Here is a 27,096-nt window from a genome sequence, read left to right as displayed (position 1 = left end):
TAAGGCATCATCACAACTCCCAAAGCTTCCATCACCTTTTAAAAATGGGTACAAAATCATTAAGAAAAGTAAAGTCCAAGACGACTAAACCATGTAAAATGTTCTTTTATTTATTTTTAAATACAAAATGTTAAACAGCAAAACATGAGAATTAAATAAAACCACGAACAACTGATATGTTTTTGACATTACAAAACTTTTCTTTCAAAGGGGAAAATGGTATTCGTAACTAGTATTTCAAGTAAACAGGTCTAGCTGTTGCTATGTAAGAGTGACACTCAAGCATTTGACAAAAGCTTTTTCATTTAACACCAGCCTAAACTTTGGCAGTGGAATTTGCACCCACAAAATGGCAATACTGCTATTAAGTCTCTCTGCATTTGGCTTTTTAAAGCACTAAACCAAACTTGGAAGGAGGTGACAATTACTCACGTCTCTCATTTAATTCACTATACATAAGGCCAAGGTAACTGCAGAGGACTTAATTGTTTTTAAATAGTGTCCAACCCTGATACTCCCCACAAAAAAACCTCTCCCATCCTACAGCTGTAACTTGAAAACCTGGATATAGTTCCAAAGAGCTCACTTGCAGTCTTTGGTGTTGTTTAAAAATCTCCCATGCCATAAACTCAATGCTTCTGAGGAAAGATATCTTGTTGTTAAAGTGCACAGCTGCACTACAGACAATAACATACCTCTAGTGGCATATCATTTATGATGAATGAGAAATTTACAAGGTATTTTAAGACCAAAGAAATGTGTGAAATGCACTTGATCGCTCATGAGCTGCTATTGTTCTGCATTCCTGTGGGACTTCAAAGACATCATCTTACAGCTGTGGCCCAGATATCATTTGAAGGTGGACTGGGAAGGACCCATCCTGGTGCAATACTATGTCCTTCTGGGTGATCCGCAGGCACCAAGTACCGATCCCATTCATGCCTTGAACAGAAAAGCAACAGGCAACATATTTAGCATCACGTTCAGTCCTTGTCTGAAGCTTGTATTCTGAAAACTCAAGTTTTGAACTACAAGGTATGCAAGGAATCCTGGTATTTAGACGTTTGGTTGGAGGCAGAGAGCAACGTACTGTGGACATATCTGTAGGAAAACAGTACTTACTTTTCTTCTACTTTACAGAAAAGAAAGCAAATGTGAGATTAAATAGGTGAGGAAGAAAGACTCACCAAAGCATTCCCTTGACCTTAGTAATTCCAACAAAAGGTTCTACTGCCATTAATAAATAGTTTTGCTATCTGCAAGCTGTTCCCAGTCGGAAAACTAGCTGTTCTAATACGTTTCTAATCAGAATGCATCTTGCATAATTAAGGGAAGGCAACTGAAGGCAGGGAAGAGGTTTCAAAATGTGGAATTACTGCTACATAAAAGCACAAAACCTTCCAAACTGTTTTACTTACTGTAATGAGGCTCACTCTTACCTGATCTGGATGAGAGCTGGCACAGAATATTCAGCTTGCAAATAATACTGGGTAAAGGGTTCCAAAATGTGAGCAAGGGGAAATTCATCTGCAAAACACAGGCAGTAATTAAGAACACACATCCAGATACAGAAACAGGAGGCAGTATTACTTAAATGTCATCCCAGAAGTCATAAGTTATTTGCTATGAGTATTCTCAACCCTACTTTTAAACAGAGTTACTAAAGAGTTTGACTGGAGGTCAAGGAGATAAAGGAAATAAATGAAAATATTGAGAGAGGAAGTGGAGTGGGGAAGAACAGTCCCTATCATTTGTATCTAAGTATCATTGCAATTCAAATCAAAAAGCTTTACATATAGATTACTCATAATAGGGGCTCCTAATTAAAGCAGAATTAATAACCCTGCATTCCAAATGTACCCTCATCTTCCCCTGTCCCCCAAAACCTTCATCAAAGTGCTGAAAACTACCTGGATCTCCAAACAGCTTGGAGTCCATCTCCCGCTTCTGCTGCAGGAGCTTCTCCCTTTCCTTCCTTTGCTTCCTCTCTAGGTCTCTCTTCCTCTCCTCCTCCTGCTCCCCTTCCAGCATCACACGCAAAGCACGCTCTTCCGCTTCATAGAGTTCGGTGCGCTTTTTGATTAAGGCCCTTAAGCTCTGGACCTCGTTTTCAAAGGCCTCGTCTGCAGAAGGGGGCGGACAAACACCTGTAGCCAAAAATAAACACAATGAAAGTAAACAAAGTAAATTTACCCATTGCTACCGAATCCCAATGTGTAACCAGAATGTAAGCATCCCTCAAAACATAAAAACCATTTTGCTAGATGGCATCCCTTCACATTGAATCTCATTTCCACGGCTACAGTCCGCCCTCAGCTTACGCGGGGATCCACTCCGGACCCCCCCCCCCCGCATAAGCCAAATTCCGCCTATGTTTGAGCCCCATTCACTTGCATGTGGTGGTGCGGCGGTGCACACATGCGCCATTCATGCGAATGGGACGCACCACTCCCTGTGCCCGTATAATGCGGGCGCACTGTACTTGCAACGGGGGTTCAAAACACACTACTAAACAATCCAGTTTGAGACTGCTTTAACTGCCCTGGCTCAGTGCTAGGGAATTTTGGGAACTGTAGTTCATTGTGACACCAGAGCTCTCCGCCAGAGAAGGCTAAAACTACAGTTCCCAGAATTCCCTAGCACTGAGCCAAGGATTATTTCTGCAGTGTGTTTTGATCCCAGGTGGCCATGATTCCTTGTTGCCTCTGCCCAGAATCGCAGCTCTCAGGTCAGCGTCCTGTCCATGAAGGAAGAGGGAAGAAAGAACCAGGGCAACCCACTGAAACACCTTAGATATGTCCACCAACTGTTTACACACACATTCATGCATTCAGCTGTCCTACAACTGTTTGGAGGGCACCTTCTCAGGCCCAAATATTTATTTTATCATTGCAGGTCTTCTCAGATCTTCATTTCCCACTGAGATCTAGACCACAGTTACTGACTGAGGAGCATCAATAAGGAAACAACACGAGGCACATCAGATTGTTAGGTTAGAGCTGGAACGCCAATAGCTTTTCAGCCAGTCTTCAGCATATGCATAAAGGGAACCAAGAAAGCATATATTTGTCTGTAATCCAAAGTGGTCCAGAGCTAATCTCAGTTTACCTTTCCTCCCTGCTGCTTCTTTCCTGAGCTTCCTAAGCTTTTCCAAGCCGCGCAGGATCTCCGCCATGCGCTTCGTGTCCGCTTGCTTCTTCCTGACTTCGGATAAGACGCTGTCTGCGGCGGCTTTAAGCTCCTTTTCCTAAATGAAGGAAAGTGAGAGGTACGAAAGTCAGGGATACAAAACCGAGAGCTCTGCCAAAAGTCAAAGCTGCAAATATGGAGGGATGAGTTTGTGTGTGTGTATGTATGCTGTGTGTGTATATATGTCTCACTCCTCCCTTTATACTTGTGGCTTTGATTATTCAGATTTAATATGCCCCCCTCTTAATATCTAGGTCCTCCAGTGCAACTCTATGGTCAACGTTAAGTAAAAGTTGCCCTGAAAGACCTAGAGATTCCTAGAGAGAAGACTCCACTAGGCCTTTGTTGATGTGGTCAGTCGACTAATGAATAAACTTGTTGTTGTTACTAGGCCTTTGTAGCTCCTCCAGCGCAGTCCTATGTCGACCGTAGAGTTGCCCTGGAGGACCCAGAGATTCCTAGAGAGGCGTCCTCTCAGGTCAAACCACGGTGTTTTTGTTAAGGGTGGTCTGTCCATATTGACAAGGGGGGTCTTGTGCCCCAACCCTTGGGAATACGGAGGGACGAGTGTCTTTTCTTTCTCCCAATATAGGGACTCATGGCGGTGGGGCCAAGTCCCAGCATCCGGGTGCCCCCAGGGTTTGTGGGGATGCTGGGTCTTGTAGTGCACTCTTATTTCCCGATGCTTCCAAAAGCATCTCGGGGCAGAGCTTTGTGTTCGGGGCCCTTTCTTTCAGAGGGCGAGCCAGGGCCTTCGCACCCGGTGCCGGTCCTCGACCTCCTGGGCCCGCCTGGCCCTCCATCGCTCGATGCGGGCCTCCTCCTCGGCCACGCGGGCCTCCTCTTCTTGCCGGGCCGCCCGGGCTTCCTGCCTCCTCCGCCGGCGCCTCAGCCTCTTCTGGCGGCTCTTCTCCAGCCGACGACGGAGCTGCGCTAAAGGAGGAGAAGGAGAAGTCTCCCGCAAAGGAGCCACTACCCTCCGCAGCTCCGCCATCCCCGCCTCGGCCTCGGCCACCTCCCCGGCCTCGGCCTCCTCGCCCCTCCGCCGCCAGGCTCCGCAAAGCGAAGCCACACGGGCCACCAGCCGAAGCGCCTCGGAGGCCAGGAGCCCGGCTTCGCTGGCGCCGAAGCGGAGGGAGGCTGGCGGGGCTGGCTTCGGGGGAGAAGCGCGGCGCTGGGCCACGAAGCGGCGGAGCCATGCCTCGTCCTCGCTGCTGCTGCTGTCGCCGCTTCCCCTCGGGCCGCTACTCGAGGCCGAGGCTTCGGGCCTCCATTGGAAAGGAGGAGGCCGCCGCTCCTGCTGCCACGGAGGAGGGCCGGGGAGCTGAGGCGGGAATGGAGGCCGCGGAGGCGGATAAGAGGGAGAACCGAGGCCTGGGAATGGAGGGAAGGCCGGGGAGGGAGGGAACGACTGAGGGGGGACCGGAGGAGGAGGAGGCGGCGGCGGCGGCCCTTGGAAGTGTCCCCGCGGGAAGCAGGGCAGCTGAGGCGGCCCCGAGAAGCGAAAGGGCGGCGGCGGTTGCTGGGACATATCCCTGTCAGGAAAGGCCTCGCAGTTGAGGCCTAGGCCTCGATTTCATCCCCTCAGACTGTTGCACTTCCGGTTTTGTTCCGAAACTGATAGCGCCCCCTAGTGCTGTGGAGGAGAAACCGCGTCGCTGCTGTGTTTCTTGGTTGCGAGGATTGTTTTTAGGACTTCAGCTCCCACAATTCCCGGCTGTTGGCCAAGATGGCAGGGGCTTCTGGGAGTTGAAGTCCACACAAACCACCTGGACAATTGGGCTGAAAAGACAAGGTTTTGGCTCTCAGTCCCGAGAAAGACCAGAATCAAGACTGAAGGAAATGAACGCCACTCAGAGTCACGGGATTCCCCCCACAGGCAACGGTTGCTAATGAAATAAGACACACATCGACCCCACATAGATGTCCTCCACACAACACTCTCCACCATTAATAGAGAAAGAACCACTTCTTCCCAAACAGCAGCTTTGATATTTGCAGCTTCATTATTCTCTCTAGGAACATCTAGGTCTTCCAGTGCAACTCTATGGTCAACGTGAACGGAAAGCTGCACCGAAAGACCTAGAAACCCCTAGAGGACTCTACTAGGCCTTTGTAGCTCCTCCGGTGCAACTTTATGGTCGATGTCCGTTGGATATCGACCACAGAGTTGCACTGGAGGACCTACATATTCCTAGAGAGGTGTCCTCTCAGGTCAAAACATGTTTCTGTTTCTGCAGAAGAGGTATTCTGACTGAAGGAGAGATTTCCAAAGTGTGTTTGAACCTTTATTTCCAGATTCACAGGGGTCTTGTGCCAACTCTAGTGAATGTGGAGAGACAAGTGTGTGTATGTGTGTGTATATGTATGTGTCTGTATATATACACACACACACATAGTATATTACTCCACACACTTCCATGCCACCACAACTGCAGGTGAAAGTCTGGAAGAACAAATTCTTCCGTAACGCAGCCACGCTGCCCCCCAAAATCCATAATTTCACACCAGCAAACATGCCAAAGGCTCAACTGGTTTGGAATAAGGCTAAAAACCAAGCAGCACAGCTGCTCTTCAAAGACTCCCAGCCCTTCAGGAGCCAAGTTGATTCTTTGGATGAATAAGGTCATCTTAACTCAGAAAGCGAGCAGGAACCAAATCCAGTCAGCTTTTAAGACACACCCGACACAAACATAGATGTATGTACAGAGTTTTAATTCCAGAAATCAAAAAAACGTACAAGTCCTTTTGTGTTGTTGTTTTACAAATACTGTACTAAAGCATCGAGGGGACTGTGAAACAAAGCAACCTTTGCTTCGCTAGGAGGTTTTAAAATGAACAAGACGCAAGACCGTAGTCTAAGCTTCATCACTTAAATAAGGATTTTGTGCAAACAGTCACAACTGATCACATGGGAAAAAAGAATATTGTACAATTACGTGTGTTATTTTCGTTTACCTCTTAAAACTTTGTAAGAAGGAAGGCTGGGAAAATATCCGGCACCAAAAAATTGATGCATGAGGAGGTTTCCAGTATGTTCATTAAAAGTACTATATTAAAATACTGGCATAGAATTCTAAATGTTCTATGGCCTATTTCTCCCTATAAACCTTTATTCCCTCGAAGGAAGGTGCGGCAAGTTCCTGGTTTACTTGTTCTCATATAAGATTCATTACCCCCTTCTACATAGAATTAAAGTGAGTAAATATTAGTGAAGCCTTTGGTAATATACCCAATTACTCAACGCACTGCTTTAGTAAAGTGGTGCAAGATGTTCTAAAACCATAATTCAAGAGCTAATTACTTGGGAGCAGATCTGCCGGTTTCTATCTACTTGCTATGGAGTTTGTGGACCTGAAAGAAACTGTCCTTGTTTTAAGATGCTGACAATCCAGTCTCCAAAGGCAGTTTCCATAATAAAGGTAACAACGCACTTCTAGCACCCACTGCGTTTCAAGAAGAGATGAGCCAAATGGTTTCCCTTTAACCATTCTAGTGCATTGTGTGTCTATGCGTGGGACTTATGTGAGGCCCAGTACCTCCCCAAAGACCCTCCAATTCTTACCTTTTCCACAATGATTCACTCCGTTTACAGCCCTGGCACCATCTTTGGATTGAAAAATCTCACCACTAACCCTTCCCTTGGTTTAAGGAAGGGTTGTGCCATGCAACTGATCAAATTTGTATCATGCAATTAGAACAAAGAAGTTCAGCAGCCTCCTAAATGGGGTTTGCTTGTACTCAAGACTGTCTATACTTAACCAAACCAAACTGGTTGCATAACTATACCATTGTTACAAGAAGGCCATGGTATCAATTGCAGCTGGCCCAGGCTGAGAAGAGAGGTTGCCAACAGAGTCCTGTTGACATCAACTGAAATATCTTGTATAATGGAGGAAGAACATGCTGCAGGTCACAGACGCACATGTGTGCGTTATGTGCTTTTATCTCTGCAGCACCTCCAGTGTGTAAAATAAGAGGCCCCCAATTGCCACTTTGAAGATCACCAAGGAGAGACTTTGTGGAGAAAGTGTTTATGCAACTTCCCTCAATCCCAACAGCATTTTGGCTCAGGAGTAAAAAAGAAAAAGAAAAAAGCTTACTTGTGTTTGTTTTTTAACTGAACAAAATGTAGTATACAATTCGTTTCTGAATAATACATTGCTGAAGTCCGAGTGTTGGAAAAAAATCAATGTGATGTTACGAGAAATACATGATCTGCTTTCCATTAGCGTTTTCTGACCATGTACTGCATTGGGGAGAGATCCAATGTTACCCCATCGGCGGCAAAAGCCAAGTGTGGTCTTAGAAGAATAAAAGGAAAACATTTAAGTGCATTTCCTGCAGATCGTTCTGACAGTGTTTTAATTGTTTGCAGCGTCGGCTTGCCGAGCCCAACTTTCCTCTTCCACTCCTGAGTCATATTCTTCTTCTGAAGCATCTTTAGTTGGAGCCCTGTGATGAAAGATAATTAGGATCAAATATTTTAAATAACGAGCAGAACAGAAAAGCTATTCTGGAATGCAAAGAATGTGGACATTGAGGCTGGGATCCAAAGAGGTGCTCAGTCTCATCTACAGAGTTTCTGTAGCTTGATTTTTTTTTACACTTATCTCTGTACCATCCTGCTGCTTAAAATCACAGGTTATATTACATAATATACTGCTGCCTATTGTTCTAAGACGTTAATAAGATCCACATTTTCATTACATCTTTTGTTATCCTGCTAAAAAAAAACCATATGTTGCACAGCTTCCAATGGCTTGAATAACCTCCACAAAAAAAAAATGGTCCCAGTGAATTGTATCAAAGGAGCACAGAATGTCTTTATAGAAGGTACAGCAATGTGTGGCCCTCCAGATTTGGTGGGACTTGCAAACTAACATCTGGTGGCCCAGAAGTTGTTTCCAGCCCACATTTGCTATTACTTTCCATTTATAGAATGTGTTAAATGCCCAGGGTCACCCTACTGTGAGCAGCATCTACTCAAACATCTACAAAAACATAACCACAGAGTTCTGAAGGATCCTAACTGTGAGAAGTCTTGCCTGACTTTGCAATCAATCTAATGCAGTGCTGGAAACTGAACATTACCTGATGTATCCGGGGTCTTTTTTCCCTTCCACAACATCTTTGTCAACCTCCACGCATACAATGTCAGAATTGGGTACTTCAAACATAGGCTCCAGCAGTAACTTTTCCTAAGGGAAAAGGAAAGAAAAGGCACCAAAGTTTTCTTCATGGAGGTTTGCACAACTACTGTGTGGTGGCATACCTGCTAATGGATGGTCTACCAGGAGTCCTGTCTGGGTTTTGGATTCCCACTCATTAGAAATTATATCACAATGCTGCTCCCTCAGCCATAAATACCCTTAATATCATCAGTGAATTATCTTCCTTCTAGAGGAGTAATATGTACTCATATTTTGTTTTACAAAGTGGCCTTGATGGCACAATGGTTCAGCGCTGGTACTACAGCCACAACGTTGTACTGTAAATTCAATCCTAGAGGAAGGCTCCAAGGTCCACTCAGCCTTCCATCCTTTTATAGGTCAGTAATATGAGTATCCAGCTTGTTGGGGGCAACTGGCTTACACACTGCAAACTGCTTAGGTAGTCCTAGTTTATTGATAAGCAGTATAGAAATGTACTTGCTATTGATATTGCCTGCCTCGATGAACCAATTTCTAAAATTCTGCAGTAGCTGGAAACAAATATTCCTTTAACCTGCAAGCCAATGCCTGCATTGCATGTGATTGACATCAGTGAGGAGAGGCTACTTCTTACCATTATAGACCGAAGACCTCTTGCACCAGTTTTGCGGTCTAGAGCCAATCTGGCTATAGCTTTCAGCGCATCCTCTGTTACGTTCAACTCACACTGGAAGACATAATACAACATTACCCTTTGCATGTGTGGTTCGTTTCCAAACGTATGTTGTTTTTCTCCATGAAAATTCACTTAGACAATTGTAATAAGACTTTAACATTCTGAAATAGTGATATGCATCTTTAAATGCAATTGGTATTCTAAACCAGTGCTTCTTAAACCTATTTGATGCAGGGGACCAGCAGGGCCTTTTTTTCTGTGTCAGAGACTGGTACAGCATTTGTGCCCAATGGCTACAAATGTTCCTTTCTTTCCTGGAAACGCTCCAGGGCTTGGCAGCCAATGGTGCGCAGACTGGCACTAGTCCATGGACTACTATGTGGAATAGCACTCTTCTAAATCAGCATTTTGAAATGATTTTGTAACAAAAAAATGCTCAGTGTCAAGTAGAAAAGAAATGCCAGACCTTGTCCATGCTGAATAGTGCCTGGTATTGGGGAATCACAGCATTCCGGGGCTCTGTCAGAATCCGTACAAGTGTTTTTTCATCAAGACTGTGCAAAGGAACCACCACCGGCAAGCGCCCCACAAACTCTGGGATCATGCCAAATTCAATCAGGTCTCGTGCTTCTACGTGCCGAAGCAAGCGGTCTTTTTCTTCCATATCTTGCTGCGTGCTGGATTCTCCGCCTAGGTTTGCCAGGTCGGCAGCTGCGGCGGCTCTTCGGCCTTTCCCCAGATTTGAAGGCGTTCCAAAGCCGAGGTACTGCAAGACAAATGTTTCTGAGATTAATAAGGAAGCCACACTTGATGTTTTTCATTTACATTGAGATGAACTGCATGTGAATACAGATATAAATGATAGATGCTCAAATTTGTGACCAGCTTGTTACATAAACTTGCAAAAAGGTAAAATACTTCACAAAAATGTGAAGTCTTAATTTGTTACAAATCTATCCCATTCTCTCCACAAGGAGCTCAGAGCAGAAGCTTTGCCAAAACCGTGTGAGAAAGTTTAGGCTGAATGTGAGTTGCCCATTGGTTCAATAATAGCATTTCAACACAGCGTTTCTGCAATGCAAGTCAACAGTCGCTACTGCACACACAAAATGCCTGTGGTTTTTATTCTGCAGACAATGGGTAAATCCAACATTCATCCTTGCTACAATAGACCCATTGAAATTATTGGGATTTGTTAATGTCCAGCAACCTAAGTACCATTCATTTCAAATATTCTGCTCTAGGTAGTATGAACATTAGACTTAGCCCAGCAACACAACTGTTGACTGCTATAACCCAGTTAATTAAAAACACAAAGGGACCTTGTAGAGCTAAAGTGTTTAATTTTAATTATGCTTCTTCTTACCTTCTCATTTTTCCTCCTGCTGATGATTCTATCGAGGCCGTTAAAAGCACCAGAAGCTACAAAGAGGATGTTGGTGGTATCAACCTGCACAGTCTCCCCACGTAACTTGCGGGAATTCTTTTCTGGAACGTTCACTATTGTTCCTTCCAGTAACTTCAGCAAGCCCTTCAGAAAAACAAGAGAGAGCTGAACAATGTTTTCCACACTTAAGAACATAAGACCCTGAGGTTTATCTAATTCAGCACCTTGTTCCAAATGAATGACTATGGGAAACCCACAGAGCAATATAAGGCCCCCAAAGTTATTTTTTTCTACCAAAAAACCCCTATTTTTTCCAGAAAGCACAAAAAAATCTGGTCACTTCTGGATTACCTGGAATGGCTGGACACTCTTAGTGCAGGAAAAACAGTCCCCAGTCCCTAGATCTTGCCTACCATGCTGGATTAACTTTGAAGTCATCCATGTCCCAGCCTTGCCAAAGTCAAGGGGGAAAAAGAGCAGGGAAGGATTTGACCTTCCTGACAAAACAGTAGACAATTCAAGGCACTCCTAAGGCCTGGGAAGACTGAGGAGACCATTCCCCCTGGGGCCGACTCTCTTTCCCAAAATATTAGTCCATGCCACAGAAAAACAGAGGTGGCGGGGGGAGCTTTTAATGCTTGCCTTTGATAGAATAATAGAGTTGGTCAACCAGTCCAACCCCATTCTGCCATGAAGGAATGAATACACAATCAAAGCACCCCCAACAGATGGCCATCCAGCCTCTGTTTAAAAACCTCCAAAGAAGGTGACTCCACCTTACTCCAAGGGAATGTGTTCCACTGTTCTCTTCTGCAAGGAGATCACATTACTCAATCCCTCAAACACATGGTTCAAGGAATTCCATGTGACATCCTTGAAGCAGGACAAATATTGGGCAGCAGCAATGCAAACCATGTGTTCTATGGAGGTTTGTTTTTGCAGCAATGTGAAAATATCAGAATGTAAAATTGAAGGATTTCAGCAGCCTCAATCAATAGCAGATCAGGAACATCCCCCTTCCTGTATTTTCACCACTGTGTGGATCTGACAGAAGATACTGCCAGTCCTCAGGCTGGCAGGGATATGAGTATGACTCTTAACCTCAAAGAAAGAGCAAGACAATAGCTGTAGTGCGACAGAGGCTTTGTGGTCTTCGCTAAACAAGGAACAAAGCTCCCAACACTCACTTGCTGAACGCCTTCTCCTCCCACGTCCCGCAGCTGATGAATGCCAGGTACACTGCCAATCTTATCCACCTCATCCAAGAAAACAATTCCTGTAAATCAGAGACAATTAATGGGAGGAGCATTTGGACTGCGAAAGTATGATCTATACACAGAGATGGCCATCTTTATAAAAAGGCACCGGCTGTGACAGTATTATGAAATGCTACCAACAACATGCACCTTGAATGAAAGAACACATCAAATACTGCAAGGAACCTATTATACAATAAGGAACCAATTATACAGTATACTTAGATGTGCAACATAATTAGGAATCCCAAGGGGAGAAAGCACACACTCTTTAACTGCGCTTGTGGTTGTGATGTGGCCATTACCTTGTTGAGCTTTTTCTACATTGTAGTTTGCATCCTGAAGTAGCTTTGCAACGACAGATTCAATATCTTCACCCACGTAGCCAGCTTGAGTCAGAGTGGTACAATCACAGATTGCGAATGGGACATCCAGGCATTTAGCAAGAGTCTGCGCCAGCAGGGTTTTACCTAGGTTTTGTTTTTTAAATGGTCTGTTATTAACAATTTTTGTAATATAGAAATGCAATTTAAAACAACCCCATCTCCCAGAAAGGCAACTATTATTACACCGGTCTTTCACTCTACAGCTAAGAAGTCCTTAAGGAAAGTTAGACAGTTGCTAGTCTTATTTTCATTGCTCATGTCTGTTTTGAATTGCTATGTTATCACCCTTGGATACAATAAACTACTTACAGTATTTACTTCAGAAATCTGACTGTTCTAATCCAATAAAGTTGTGCATATTTCACATCTGCATTTATTACATTTTACTCATACACAACTCCAATACTCTTCTCATATATTTGTTAAAAAATTGTAGTTCAAAAAGATGTGTCATCACAAAGCAAACAAAATGCACAACAATTTTCTTACTAATATGCAAGGTATAGTACGAAGTCCATCAGTTTATTTGTATTCTAACTGAGAAGCAGATTAAGGGATTATCTACACGTAGGTTACATTACATATACAAAACTAGATATGGGGGCATTTGTATTATCATGTAAAATACGGTCTCTTTCAGCTGTTGCAACCATTCTGGATTTCAAAGTGAATCTCTCCTTCTTCAGAAGCCAGCCATGAAGTGTTCATTTGTCACGAACGGCAAAAATCAAATCCCCGTGTATATAGGATTCACGAGGCCTGTGTATAAATCCATAATCAGCTCTCAGATAAGTGAATTCTATTTTGGTCTAGGAACAAGATGCGTTCCAACCGAAAGCTTTGAAAGAGATGGGAAAATATGGGCTAGCAGAAACAGAAGAATGCTGCACAAAAACATGGAAGCCTTTACAAGTGGTTATTATTCAACCATCGTGACAAGATACAACTTGGAAAACATCCCTGTAGAATTTAAAGATAATGTAAAAAATAGATTTGCACTGTTAAGCCTTATTGACCGGGAGCCAGAAGAACTCTGGATTAAAGCCAGGGACACTGTCAAAGAGGAATGCAAAAAGACACTATCTGCAGCCAAAAAGAAAGAGGAGCCTCAATGGTTGACAGATGAAACTCTTTAAGCAGTTAAGGGCAGATGAGAAGCAAAAGTAAAAGGTGACAGAGACAGATTCTGAACCCTGAATGCACTGTTCAGTTACTGAGTAGAAATAAAATGATGGTGGAAACAATACACTGAGGAACAAACTAATAGAGATGAAAGGATGACAGATTCATTCAAGAACCATTTCAAGATGAACCTCCAATTCTAGAGAGTGACTCAAACAAGGAAGCCATGGCTCTGAGTCTGCAAGACTTGATCAGGGCTGTTGATGGGTTGTCATAAATCAAAGTTGACCCGAAGCGAGTTGATACCAAATTATTCAAAATCCAGACAACATGGTCATGTAGGCCTTGGAGCAGCCTCTGGAAATCTGCCCTGGTTACAAATATGGCCACCATATTGGCTTCCTAAATTGCTGGAATGCAATTGTCTGTGTCAAGTCATTAGGTAAAGGTAGCAAAAGGCTGTGCTAGCTGTGCTAGCAACAATCACACTCTCTGACAAAAAAATCTGACTCAAAGTAAAGGTTAGCTGTCCTGCTCACAAGAACTACAGCAGGGCAATCTTTACATCTTATTTTTCTCTACAATTTTGCTCAAATACTACTGACATTGTTTCATTTACTTTTTAAAGCTATATTCACTGAACAGTCCAACTGAACGTGATGCAAGGGTCCATGCGCCCAACATACCTGAGCCAGTTGGTCCAAGCAGCAGGATATTACTTTTTTCAAGCTTGATGTCATCATGGGTTGAATCTAATACTTCACCTCCTCGCTTCTCCTGAGGCATCTGTTGATTCACCTGTTGCTGGACGGATGCGCCCAAAGCATTGCCATGGGGGCTAATGCCAGCAATCTGGAGAAGCTCTGAAATGTGCAAATCATTACTGACTGAGAATCATACAGAGTTCTTGCAGCGATTTGAGATAGTCAGCAGAAAATACATAATTTAACAGGGTTCCATGCAGTTTCGAGTACTGTCCCCTCTACTGAAAAATCATAGCACCTGAAGACAGGACTGCCACAAATAACCAGTGTCACAGGCAAGCATAAGATTTAAACATCATGCTTCACAATAAACTGCTCAGTAATAATGTGTTTAAAATTCAGAGTGAGAAATTTCAATTTCAACACACTACTTTTATGTGTTATTTTAAAAAGGTGTCAGATTACTTCTGAATTCAGATCCACAGCAGTTGCATATCTCTGTTTAACCCTTCACTAACTGGGGAACTATAGTGGGGACATTCAGCGTATGCACAGAAACTCTTTAGACATGCATATATTAGGGACATTAGATCCTAGACACTGTTAGCATCTCATAGAAATCTAAGGCATGTAATCATAAAACAGGTAACACTCCACAGAAGAGGTACATGGGTGTATGAGAGAAATTCTGGGTCTACATTTACCTGCTTCTCCATCCACCCACAATGGGATATAAGGCCTGATGATCCTATAACACACATTTTAAGAGCACACAGGTACAGTTCTCTCTGAGGTGGTTAAGCCCATGCCTGAATTGTACCACTTCAGAATGTACTTCCGCACAAAAAAAAAGCCCTTTAGTCTAATCTGGGCATCACAATAAGTCACAGACATTGTTGGTTTTGATGCTGGCTTGTCTGGAAAAGACAAATCAGAGTACCTAGTTTCAACATCGCAATAAGCAAACCATGGATGGAAGGCCCATGATTTATTTAGCTGCTCCTTTTTGCAGGATAAGCCAAGAAGGAGTGGCCAGGTATGATACACAAGCCAATAAAGCCACTGTCCTGGTTTAATGTTGCGTTAAAACAAGGCCATGACATCAAAGAAAAACATTCTAGCCTACTCTGCAAACCTGTCAGTTTTTCTGTGTAGGGATCTTTTCTTGTGAGGCATTCCAGCAAATGAACATGTATCTGCAGCCTCAAGTGGTACCACTTGAATTATACAGGTTTAACCACTTCAGAAAACATGAGGCCAAGCAGGCTATTTATGAACTTAACATGAACTAGACTTCTTCCTACAAAGTCATAATCAAAATGCTGCTCATGGTTAAATCCCGAAAAGAAGATATTTCAGAGGAGGACATGAGGAGAGACCACTTACTTGTAAATCTGTACTCATCCTCCCGTCTTCTTATTTCTAATTCTAAGAGAGAGGATGAAAACAGTAATACAATATATAGATATAGATATATATTTAAAAAGCATTGCATTTTCTTCACCTCTTGCCCTCTTCTGAATACAGGTTTAGGGAGCAACAGATTTCATTTACAAATCAGCAAATACTCATAAACTAATAGCCTCTCTTATTTGGAGCTTTTTACGCACACAAAAGCTGGTATTTAAAACGCTCCACCAAAGAAAGCATAATGTGTGCATTTATAATTCTAAAATGGAGGCAGAATGAAAAGAAAATGCTGCCATAAATGAAACACTTAAATGGAATACTATACATATCCACTAAGAAGAAAGACCCACTCAGTTCAATGGGACTTATTGCCACGCAAGTGAGAACAGGATTACAGACTCAATTTTTCCTTTAGAAAGCCAAATTTAAGACTGTAAGACAACCAGCTTAATTCTGATTCAGAGGATTAAAAAACACTCCTCTCTACTAAGAATCTCTTCTAAGGAAAGAATTATTGTGAAAGCACTTTGCTGAAATGTAACAGCATTAGATGTCTTTGGCAGTGATTGCATTGGGCAACAGGATATGATATTTTAAAAGAAAACCAGAAACATGCCCTGCAACTGCTTTTGAAACTTTGCTGGATTTCAAAACGCTTTCTAGCATGGCACAAGAGCATCAGTAAGGAATTTGTATGGCCTCTTATTTTATATCCAATCACTTTTTGTGCCAAAGATACTTAAATGATGGCAATTTGTGGAAACTCATCACCTGAAAAAATTCCACCTTTCAGTTACCATGTAGTGGAATATGAATACAGTAAGCACATGATAAACATCTCTATCCAGCTGCAGCCCCACAGGAAATGGGAAGCAAGACCATCCCATCAGCTCTGCTGAAAATCCATCTCCACAAGGTCCTCCCCAGTTATCACTTATTACCAGGTTAATGGCCAATTTTCTGGTGGAGGCAACAAGATTATGGCTTAAATTTTTAATAACGATCCTGAAGTTTTATTGTAAATGCATGTTGTTTTTCAATGCCTAATAAAGGTTGACTGACCTGGTAGCAGCCATTCAATGAAGTGGACACAGCCAGAGATGGAACATCATCAGCCCTGCTGAAATGTCACCTACAATGGACTCTTTCTCTCCCTGAATGTTTCCACCACTTATAATAAGAATTATTATTTAGGTTTAATTGCTGCCCTAATTTGCTTTAGTCTTCTTGCCTCCAGGTCCCCTTTTCTCCTCCCAGACAATACTGGCCTGAAAGCAGGGGCTGTCTTGTTATACTAATCATAGATAAGCTGGTCTGAGACCCTTTCAGTTGCTTTAAACACATTTTAAATATGTTTCTCTCGTACGGTTAATAATTTCTATTATGCAGTAAATACTCAACTGCATTAATAAAAAAATCAGTCAGAACCAAGAAAATTGTTATGGATCCCAATGATCTTTTCCTCTTTTAAACAAACCACCAACACTGAGATGACAACCGAACCCCTGCTAATTCCTCTTCTGCTTAGACCATGATTAGACAAGGAGAAGGACAGCTCAAATGACAGGGCCGGGCAATCTGAACATACAACACGAACAGGTATACACACCTCTTGGTGTTAAGGAAGTTTGCTTCTCAACTTCTGCTTGTTGCCTCAGATTGGCAGGAATATTGTTATAGATTCTCTTATAATGATTGTACACAGCAACCGAAAGCACCTTCTTGGCAAAACACTGGCCAACAACATACTTGTCGAGGTAGTTATAAATCTGGGAAACAGACAAGGAGAACAATTAACAGGTGCTCAGTATTTTTAAAAAGATCCTTATTTAATACAGATGCCCAGTACAATCCTGTTTAACTATGGAAAATCCCATAGCAAAGGTGCCACAACAGAGTTGGCAGGTGGGCTTCTATAATGAAACAAGACCTCCTGGCTTCTCTTTCCACGTTAAGGTAGTGAGTTCCTCTCCTCATCTAGGAAGCAACTTGCTCCTGGAATCTTTTTTCTTTTACTTAATAAATGTCAGTTACTGAACCCAATTAATGAATGCTACTGTACTTTCTTCGGTGGAGGTGGCGGCTTCTGTTGGAAGGCCAACTTCACAGCCTCAGCTGCTGACTCCGGTTCTTTAATGATGCTCTTCTTGGAGTCTGCTTCTGATAATACTACGAAGAAGTGGTGGCATTTTTCACATTTCACAAAGCGGGTAGAGGCTGCAAAAACGGTAAAAGCAATTGAGTTAAGAGCTGCCTGGCAACAACCAAATTACTATCGCACTGGAGTGGATTAACATAGGTCAAACTGATAGTACAATTTGAATGGTTTAGAGCACACACAGGAATTCCTTCACCTTTCAGACATTTTGGATTACGACTGCTACCAGCTGGGGCTTCTGGGAGCTAAAGCCCAAAACATCTGGAGGGCCAAATATTCCCTGACTTTGGTTTAGAAATATATTTGTGTACTTTCCTTTATATTCTCAAGTGTGGTATCTATCACTCAGTTCTTTTATAACAGTAATGGGCAAAGTGCAGCGCTCTACACTTATCACTGGACTGCCGCTCTCTGCATGCCAAGCCCCTGACTAGGCTGGTTTAGGCTGACTGGAGCTACAGTCCCATCTGGAAAGTGTGCTTTGCCCACCACTGTTTTGCAGCAAGATGTATTGTCAACAAAACATTTTTGTAGTTTAAATATGCATACAGCTACACCAGTGGTTCCCAAACATTGATCCTCCAGGTGTTTTGCACCTTAGCCCCCAGAAGCCCTAGCCAACATGGCCAACAGTCAGGAATCCTGGGACATGAAGCACAAAATATCTGGAGGACCAAAGTTTGGGAGCCACTGACACACATACACACACTTTAGCAAGCTGCTTCTAAATGACATTTAGATGAACACCTAAGAGTCAATATCAGCTATTGCTTCTACATGTAAAAGAGTTCTTTCATAAGCAAATACAGCTGAATCTAGAGTCTAAGGCTGACATTTTATTGGTGTGGATTGCATTCCCAGTTCAAAAGGGAAATTTCCATTACTTAGGACTCTTTATACCTACGGCATATTAAACACTCCCATAATCCTGAATGCTGGACCTAAAACAAGGACCATGAATTGGCTGAAGCAGATTCCAGGGCACTAGTAAGCTGGAAGCCGATTTGCGCAGGTGAACTGTAACTAGATCCAGGAGCCCTAAGCCGATAACAGGTGAAAACATCAACAACTGCTTTCTATTTTCCAGGAAGAAATGTCACTCTTGCCTTTTACTTTGTCCAATATTAAATTAAATTTGAAGGTGCTTACAGGGGCCCAGGAACATTTCCCAAGGACAGATAACTAACTACACATTCTCTGTTTCTTTTGATACCAGCCTCTTATTTCTAAGACTATTTTTAGTGTGTTGACCAAACCAAATCAACATTCATGCTTCAGCTCCGTTATTGTGTAACGTATTTGTATGCACAGTTTTGAGTTCCAAAGGTACAACCATAAGAACTGCCAAGAGAATTGTTGTTTGTTGGTGTTAAGGCACAAAGTTTCTTCCCTGGGAAGCAATGTTTTCTATTCTCTGTTCATGTAGTGAATAAACAGTGGAAAGGTTACAGCATCAGCAATTTATTTGGTAAAAAAGATAACTGATTCAAAGGAGTACACAAAGCAAGGTAACCACACCAATGTTTTCCTACAGAACAACAAGAAAGCAAATGAACGCGGACAAGCCTTTGGTTTTAAATGTTCGAACGCCCCCAGTTTAACTGGTTGAACACCAGCCCCGAGTACAGCTATAGGTATTCCACTAGTAAACAATGTGATCCGATAAGGGCAGCTAGGTCCTAACTAAATGCATCCAAGCCTTTTCACAAACACAGCAGGTTGTTGAATCTGGAGCTTTGCTGATCTCTCCACATACAGTACTACTATCCTTAACTTTAAGCATGATGCAGTTCTCTTTCAAAATACCCAACTGGTCAGTTTGTTATAGAAAGCCAAACTCTTGTGGAAAGCGGAGCTACTCGCGAAAGTAATGTCTGACATGCTATTTTTAAATGACAGATGGGGTGTGTTTTGCCATTGGCTTGTATTGTATACATTGGTCAGGAGGCTGGCTTCCAGTGGTTTCAAATATCCATAAATAAGCAGGAGATCACCTCAGTTTTGTTTTCTTTGGAGCAAATCAGGTTCTGCAAGACTACTGTTCTTCCATAAATCACTTTTGGAAGGAACACTGCGCATGCAAGACACTCCCCTCAAGCAGGTAAAACCAAACCAGCAACTAACTATCCATGTCTACTTGAGTAGTTGCCTTCCTTTTCCCTTCCATGCCCAAGCCCTTTTTATGGTTTCCTTGGTTTCAAAAGGGTATTCCTCTGGAATTTCTTGCTAAAACCGTTTTTCGGCTCCAGGATGGAGGTGGGATTTCTTGCTAAAAATCTCTTACCAAGAGCTAGACTGGACAGCTCTGGACTGTTATATGCCAAAGGTACATCATAACTGTTTGTAGGATTGTGCATCATCTGGGCTTATGGAAAGTAAACCTAAAACTTGCTTTGTAAAAATGTTTTCTAACAAATTATTTTTAAAATGTGGTTTAAAGTAAAGGTTTGGCAGTAGGGCTTAGAACTACTTAGGATACCTTCCTAAACAACTGGACAGATTGTGATCCCATGCTACTTTTAACCTGTGAAGGGAGCCTGTCACAATTCTTCTCCCAGGGAATCATTTTTAAAAAGGGGACCACCAGCTAGGTAAGACACAGACTCAAAACACTGTCACATCGTCCCTGTAACCCAGAGCACTTTCCTCCTGGTCCTGTTCAGACACCAAAATAAAGCACTGAACTCCAGTGAAGAAAGACAGGAGATCATGCAAAGTTCAGCTTCACACAACATTAATAACAGATCTTGTTATCGCATAAGAAAGAGGCATGTGAACAAGTGTGGATGCGCCAGACATTTTGTTTTGAACATTTAATTACACTGATAATCAAGAAAACAGATCTCTGCGTTGGTTTCATGCACTGTCTAGATTAAGATACATTTCCCCATATTCCTGGAAAGGCATGAAATTCCCCCTCTGAGTCTCGGTCGGCACTCCAACACCTTAATCTCTTAGTTTACTATCTGCAAAGAAGGCATCCAGAAAGACATAGGAGAAGCTCTCTGCTGCTTTTCTCTTGAGGCCCAGATGTACTCCTGTCCTAACTGCCATGTTAACTGGAAAGAGTCCCAGACTGAATCTGAGGGGGCACTTTGCCATGTTCCTGCCACCTTTCTCTTTCTGTGCAGCAAAAATGTACTTCAAAGTATCCCTTTGCAAGTCAAAGTATTCAGTCTCAAAGCCAAGGAACCAGAGTTTTGCCATGGGTATCACATTCCCATTTCCCATTTATGGGTATCCTCTCTTTACACTGCCAAAACCCACACATCAGTGCCCCACCAAATAAGCTTTTACTTCCACAACTGAGTCTAGGGCTCTCTTTTTAAAAAAGAAAACACAGAGCAACAAGGAGATTTTTGTAGCAGATGCTGCCTTAATGAGACAGCAAATAGTTGGGCCCTGCTGAGAAGATTCAAAAGAACCGTTGGAAACAAAGAAATAAAAGAGAAACTAACAACGCTAAGTGCTTCAGCTATTATTCCTCCCCTTAGAGTACAGGTGATGATATCTATTCTTTGGTGTTGTACAACTACAAAAGGATAAACTTCAATCAGACCGTTTCAGTTCTTGCCACTGCCCTGGAATGCCCTCAGGCTCATCTAGGTCCTGCATGACTTCCTGCACGTAAAAAGATTAGTCACATGAAAAAACACTGCTTCGGACCTTTGCGCTGTTTTCAAAAACTGAGACAAACTGGTAAACAAATGTGCATTTGACCCAAGGGAACTCGAATGCCACTTATGTATTGTTTTTCTGTTTACTGTGCCACACAGACACCAGGAGATTCTCAGTCAGTGGGACAATCTGCTTGTGTTGGGTGCCTTCCAAGTACTGTAATTTCCAATTTATGGCGACCCTAAAGGTGAACCTATCACAAGGTTTTCTGGGGCTGAGAGTGTGACTCTCAGGTCATCCAGGGGGTTCCCAGGGCCAACCGGAGAAGTGAACCCTAATCTCTGGAGTCATAGCCCAACACTCAAACCGGTATAGCATGCTGAGACAATACTATTTACATGTCAGGCTATTCAGCTGTTGTAGAGCAGCTTGTGAAGTCACATATGTCTATTCAGCCTTGTCATTTCTGACATTATGAGTGGGAGAAGCTACTGGCTATTGTTTGTTTGGAGTTAGGGAGATCTCATTTTGACACCTTGTTCATCTCAGTCCTGTGAAGTACCTTTTTTATAGGCTTCTAAATAGCAAGATAAGGTGGTCCTCTCTGTGGCTTTGACAAGCACCCTGCTTTGTTTCTACTGCTCTTATCACTATTTGTGCCATCTTTATATTTGACTTTTAAAAATACGTTCTATTCAGTTCATTTGGGGCAAGTCTCGCCCGGCCACTAACCTCCCCTCACATATACATTGATCTGCTTCACAAGGTTGTTCTGAAGATAAAAAGGAATAACTATTCTGATTTTCTTACAGGTGACAGGATATCTATGTGAGAAATAAAACTAAGGCAACTGGCATGTTGGAACGAAACCCTTAAGCCTCTTGTAACCCCCACATGTAGGTACCACATAGACTGGCTTATTCCAATAACTGAAACTATCTATTTCCAACCATCTTGATTGCTAAGGGGAAGTAGAGTCATATTGATGATGCAACATTCATAATAAGAGAAAGCCACATTCTGACTCTGCTTTCCAGGCATGTTGAAAGTTGCTGGTTGAAAGAATAAACACTGAGTCAGGCTCTGCAGTGTGATAAGGTTCAATTCTAATCTCCCAAAAGACTTTTGACATGTCCAGGCTCTTGGGCAGAGAACAAATAACTATATATCAGTTCCTGAAAACAAAGGACCCACCAAGGAAGAAACAGTGGAAAGCCACTAATCACACTTGCTTCTTATGACGCCACCTACTAACCAGGAACATGACACATAGGGACAGGCACAGACAAAGCCCAGCAAGTAAAACAAGGTTCCTCCAAAATATATAAGAAGCTACAAATAGTTAGAAAGACCACGGTTTCCCACACATTACAAAAAGATACTTAATTTGGTGCTTCTGTATTTTGTAATACACTTAAAACCATCAAATGTGGCAATCAGATTGCATGCTGTAAGCATTTTCAATGCAGTTTTTAATGCAATTTGCTATTTGCCAACCATGATGCATCCCACAGATAGAACAGAGAAACCACAACACTCAGGGGGCCAAAGATAAATAAGTAAAGTGCAATGAACCCATGCTGTGTGTAGCTGTGATGGATTATTCCACTTCTCAGATGTAATTCCCCACCGATTCCAGAATCAGCTCATGTTTACAAACAGCCAAACTTGAAGCAACATAATTTATCATTTAGAAAACAATGATTTTTTAAAAGTCTAATTAACGTAATGCAATTCTTTCACCAAAATGGTGACAGTCAATCTAGAGAGGATCCTCCTGCAACAACTTACACACGAAGGTCTCCACATGTGTGCATAGGTCACCACACTTTGGGCAACGCAGCTGGTTTCCACCTTTGCCAGAGCTTCCGGCACTTGACTTTTTATTGTTGCCTTCACCAGCAGTTTTCTAATGGAAGTAAATAGAATAGTATTTTGATTATTAGAGTAAGGCAGCACATTTCTAGGGTAATTTGTTGCATTTTGCATGCGTCACCACTATCATTATCAGGAAGAAGGAAGAGCCCTCCCTCCAATCCATCTGCCTTGGTCCAGGCCTTAGATAGAGAGAAGAACCACTGGACCTCATCCCCTTTCCCTCCACCATTCCCTTCTCCTTTTGTTTCGTGTCTTTTAGATTGTAAGCCTGAGGGCAGGGAACTGTCTGATTAAAAATAATAATCGTAAGCCACCCTGAGAGCCATTAGGGCTGAAGGGCAGGATATAAATACCTAAATAAATAAATCATCAAAGGTTTGCCCACTACAAACACCTGCTTGCGCCTTGCCTTCCTTCTCTTCTCTTGTTGTCCTTTATACTGTTTGCTGCCCAAACATGGCAGCAAAATACTTACAGTGAAGGTAGGTAACCCTGTAAAACTAGTGGGAAATGGGCTTGATCACTAAAGGATTAGTAGTGGGCATTAATATTGAAGAAAACCTATTAATATGGAAATATTAATTTTGTCATTTTGCATGGAATGCAACACTACTTGCTCCAGATCTGCAAGGGAGACCATGGCAAGATGTTTTCGGGAAGTGGGCCTCCTTCTCTAAGTAGGCCAACTTCCTTCTTCTCATTGGGCCTAATGCCCAGAAGGAGGGCACAAGGCAAAGGGAAGCTCCTGCTTCATTTCCACACACTGGTGACTAATTGTACAAGCAGAGAATACAGGTCAGCAAGTAGTGACAGCTAGGAAAAGCTAGGCCAGGAGGCTCTACTAATTGGCACTACACCCATAACAGGATTAGAGACAAGGCAGATGCCCAGGAAGGCTGACCAGTAATGCCAGCCCTGCCTATAAAAGATGAAGCAATCTTTCAACAGAGAACCACAAATTAAATCAGCAGTAACTCCATTTTTGTGGCTTCATTTATGGCTCAATTCAGACAGCATACTCATACTAGCTTGCAGTTTAGAATCTATTTCATTATCTGAGCTTCCAAATGTTCACTTTACTTTTGCCTTCTCAACTTCAAAAGTCTTCTCTTCTGATGTGCATAAATACTGTTGCTTAATTTGGACAAAGGCATTGTGTCAATTCACAGTTAACTCTCCTTATCTATTGCTCGGCATGCTGTCTGACCTGAACTTCTGTGTTCATGCGGTCTCTATGGTTATGGAAGTTTCCATTCACTTTTTGATTGGAGAAGTAAAGCAAACTGCTTTCTGTTAAGTGCAGAGTCTACTGAAAATGCCACATACCTTAGTGCCGTCTCCTGAACCGTCTTTACTCGCGCCATCTTTTGAAGCAAAGTATGCAGGTGTTTCCGAAAAAGCTCTAAAGGGAACAGTCCTTAGAGATTGAGTTTCAAAAGTCCCAATTAGTCCTAAAGCAGGAAAGCAAGAACGGCCACATGTGATACCTGAAAAAGAAAGAAAAAGTTCTTTTGCTTTATACAATACACAAACAAGAGAACCTACATTAAAAACCATCTGCCCTCAAGCAAGCCAATCTTACATAGAACCCGACATGTAACCACAGCATAGCTAACCAATTGCATTAATGATTCCAAAACAAGATTCAGTCTTAATCCAATGGAAAGCAAAACAAAAGGCCTAGGTATAAAGTCTACTAAAGTGTTAAAGGGATGGATGGCGGTGAGGAGTGCCTTCAGTTCATGTCCTGGGAAAGAGGCATATTAATGAACCAGGGCAATAAGCCAAGAGAAGGCCCTTGAGGCACAGCTTTATTCTGCAGTCCAGCCCTTTGAACCACTAAATGATGGAATGGAAGGCCAAGGGGAGAGCTCTCCTAAGCAAGGGCAGACTTTGCACGTCTCATCTTCCGAAAACAACCTCCCAGGCAGTTTGTCAGGCAAGTGTCATCTGCATAGGCACACACATTATTATTTCACGTAGAAATGATAAAGAACCGCTGAAGACATCAAACCAAAATCTTGCTCTATGAACAATGCTGAGGTAATAGGGAAGCAGCTTCAGAAAGCTGGCTCTAACCCAGTGCAAAAAGTCTTCTGGAGAATGCACATAATGGATATGAGTGGACATGTGGAAGTGTTTGAATGCAGACACAGTCTCCATTCAGTTGCTCAACTTTGTTGTTGTTAGCTGCCTTCGAGTCGACCTCAAGTCATGGCTATGAGACATCTCCAAGCCACCTTATCCTCCACCTCTCTGCTCAGGCCCTGCAAGTTCAGACCCATCGTCTCTCTGGCTGAGTCCATCCATCTGGCATGTGGTCTTCCTCTCTTTCTACTTCTCTACACCTTTCCTAACATTGATGTCTTTTCCAGTTCTGGGCACAATTCAAAAAGGATGTGGAGGAACTGGAGCCATGTGTCCAAAGGAGGGCGACTAAAATGGTGATGGGTCTGGAAACCATGAAGCCCTATGAGGAAAGACTTAAGGAGCTGGGGATGTTTAGCCTGGAGAAGAGAAGGTTCAGAGGGGATGTATGATAGCCCTGTTTAAATATTTGAAGGGATGTCACACTGAGGAGGGAGCAAGCTTGTTTTCTGCTGCTCCAGAGAACAGGAACTGGAGCAATGGATGCAAGCTGCAGGAAAAGAGATTCCAGCTCAACGTTAGGAGGATCTTCCTGGCAGTAAGGGCTGTTTGACAGTGGAACAAACTCCCTCAATGGAGTGTAGTGGAGACTCCTTCCTTGGAGGTCTTTAAACAGAGGCTGGATGGCCATCTGTCAATGGGGATGCTTTGACTGAGAGTTCCTGCATGGCAGAATAAAGGGGTTGCACTGGATGGCCGTTCTTGGGGTCTCTTCCAACTCCATGATTCTCTCCAAGGGTTCATGCCTTCTCATGATGCGGCCGAACAGCCTCAACGGACTCATCTTGGCTTCCAGGGAGTCTGGGCTCGATCCGGTCCAGGACCCACTTGTTTGTCTCCTTCCATGGCATCCTCAGCATCAGGTCTCAAAGAGAGCCTTTGCCCTTCTTTCACATTCCTCATCTTCCTCTGACTTCTGATGGCAATCTCTACCTGCAAGTGATGCTCTTCCTAATGATTAGGAAACCATGGCCCCAAACACACTGCAGAAGTAATCCGGTTTGAGAGCGCTTTGACTGCCCCCCCCCGGCGCAATGCCAGGGGATTCTGGGAACTGTAGTTTTGTGAGACACTGAGATGATGATCTGTCAGAGAGAGAGAGGATGATGGCAGAGGAGGCTCATAGCCCTTGAAGAGACAACATGATGCGCCTTTAAGGCAACGCTGCCCTATTAATACAAGCATTAAAACCCAATTAAATGTTCCGAGGCAGTTTTAAGGATGAAGAGAGGCAAGGCTTGAGTCCCTCCTCGGCCTCCCACCCAAATCCTAACCGGGGCTGACCCTGCTTAGCTCCCAAAACCAATGGGAGGAATCTCTTGCCTTCCAAGTTGTTAGAAAGCGGTTATAAACCTATTTGTTATCCAGGGACTTCTAGTGCCAGCCCCAAAACGATACAGACCCTAAGCCCTCTTTAATACTTAGTAACCTGGGAGTTGTGAGGCATTCTGAGGGGGAGGAGAGGCCCGAGGCCTACATTCCTGAGGGGAAAGGAGGAGGGAGACAAGGCCCTGAAGCCTCGGCCTCGATTACCTCTCCGCGCCGACGAAGGGAGCGAGGAGCTGAGGAGCCGCGCAGCCGCCGCGCAGGTGCTGCAGGCCGCCATGGCGGGCCCTCAGCGGCTGGAAAGAGACACAAACACCTTCCTTCTTCTTTCTCCTCAGCGCTCGACACCCATATGTGGCGTCACAGGCCCGTTTCCCCTCAACGCCCCCTCGCAAACTACGACTCCCAGCAGGCACCGCGGGGGAACTGCCATCGCATTAAAGGGACGAGCGGGGAGCAAAGGCTTCTGGGAAGAGTAGTCTGGGTGGAGACGGAGAGGCGAGACGGAGAAGGGGCGGGGCCAAGGACGTCGTGCGGAGCGGACCTTACGTCGGCGCAGTGCATCACGGGAATTGTAGGAAAGTGAGTCAGGGAGGGATCCGTGGCTCATAAACTTTAGTAAACAACAACAACAACAAACAACAACAGCAATAATACATTAATAATCCAAGTATTCTTTTTTGAG

The 27,096-nt window shown here is 43.3% G+C and overlaps 2 protein-coding genes across 3 annotated transcripts; both read right to left on the bottom strand.

Moving 5' to 3' along the window:
• Positions 1–89: 89 nt before the first annotated feature.
• On the bottom strand, positions 90–4,824 carry PDCD7 (programmed cell death 7). The gene is made up of 5 exons (XM_089539226.1): positions 3,950–4,824; positions 3,109–3,247; positions 1,911–2,147; positions 1,440–1,527; positions 90–942 (listed from the first exon to the last, which is right to left on the bottom strand). The coding sequence occupies exons 1-5, from the start codon at positions 4,718–4,720 to the stop codon at positions 825–827; spliced, it is 1,353 nt and encodes a 450-aa protein (XP_089395352.1). The 5' UTR covers positions 4,721–4,824; the 3' UTR covers positions 90–824.
• A 2,464-nt stretch (positions 4,825–7,288) lies between these two features.
• CLPX (caseinolytic mitochondrial matrix peptidase chaperone subunit X) lies at positions 7,289–26,817 on the bottom strand. Of its 2 annotated transcripts, XM_089539219.1 has the most exons (14): positions 26,619–26,817; positions 24,264–24,424; positions 22,851–22,968; positions 17,346–17,500; positions 16,893–17,052; positions 15,260–15,301; positions 13,856–14,032; positions 11,967–12,131; positions 11,593–11,681; positions 10,385–10,549; positions 9,485–9,784; positions 8,977–9,069; positions 8,284–8,390; positions 7,289–7,644 (listed from the first exon to the last, which is right to left on the bottom strand). In XM_089539219.1, the coding sequence occupies exons 1-14, from the start codon at positions 26,689–26,691 to the stop codon at positions 7,554–7,556; spliced, it is 1,896 nt and encodes a 631-aa protein (XP_089395345.1). In that variant the 5' UTR covers positions 26,692–26,817; the 3' UTR covers positions 7,289–7,553. The 2 variants fall into 2 exon arrangements, with proteins under 2 accessions (XP_089395345.1, XP_089395347.1); XM_089539221.1 differs by lacking the exon at positions 15,260–15,301.
• Between the last annotated feature and the right edge of the window lie 279 nt (positions 26,818–27,096).

Source organism: Sceloporus occidentalis, unplaced genomic scaffold (genome assembly GCF_023333645.1).
Source record: "Sceloporus occidentalis isolate IW3139 unplaced genomic scaffold, rSceOcc1.0.p SCAF_9, whole genome shotgun sequence".
Classification (NCBI taxonomy): domain Eukaryota; kingdom Metazoa; phylum Chordata; class Lepidosauria; order Squamata; family Phrynosomatidae; genus Sceloporus; species Sceloporus occidentalis.
Note: the sequence above shows the minus strand (reverse complement) of the source record. Positions and strands in the feature narration are given on the sequence as shown.

Excerpts from the sequence above, each read along its gene's own strand:
- PDCD7 (XM_089539226.1), bottom strand. The coding sequence starts at position 4,720 with ATGTCCCAGCAACCGCCGCCGCCCTTTCGCTTCTCGGGGCCGCCTCAG. Across the intron at positions 2,148-3,108 it reads AGAAGCAGCAGGGAGGAAAG|GTGTTTGTCCGCCCCCTTCT; the intron begins GTAAACTGAGAT and ends TTTTGGCTACAG. Across the intron at positions 943-1,439 it reads CCAGCTCTCATCCAGATCAG|GCATGAATGGGATCGGTACT; the intron begins GTAAGAGTGAGC and ends TTTCTGTTCAAG.
- CLPX (XM_089539219.1), bottom strand. The coding sequence starts at position 26,691 with ATGGCGGCCTGCAGCACCTGCGCGGCGGCTGCGCGGCTCCTCAGCTCC. Across the intron at positions 17,501-22,850 it reads ACATGTGGAGACCTTCGTGT|CCTCTACCCGCTTTGTGAAA; the intron begins GTAAGTTGTTGC and ends CCGTTTTTGCAG. Across the intron at positions 7,645-8,283 it reads AAAGACCCCGGATACATCAG|GGCTCCAACTAAAGATGCTT; the intron begins GTAATGTTCAGT and ends CTTTCATCACAG.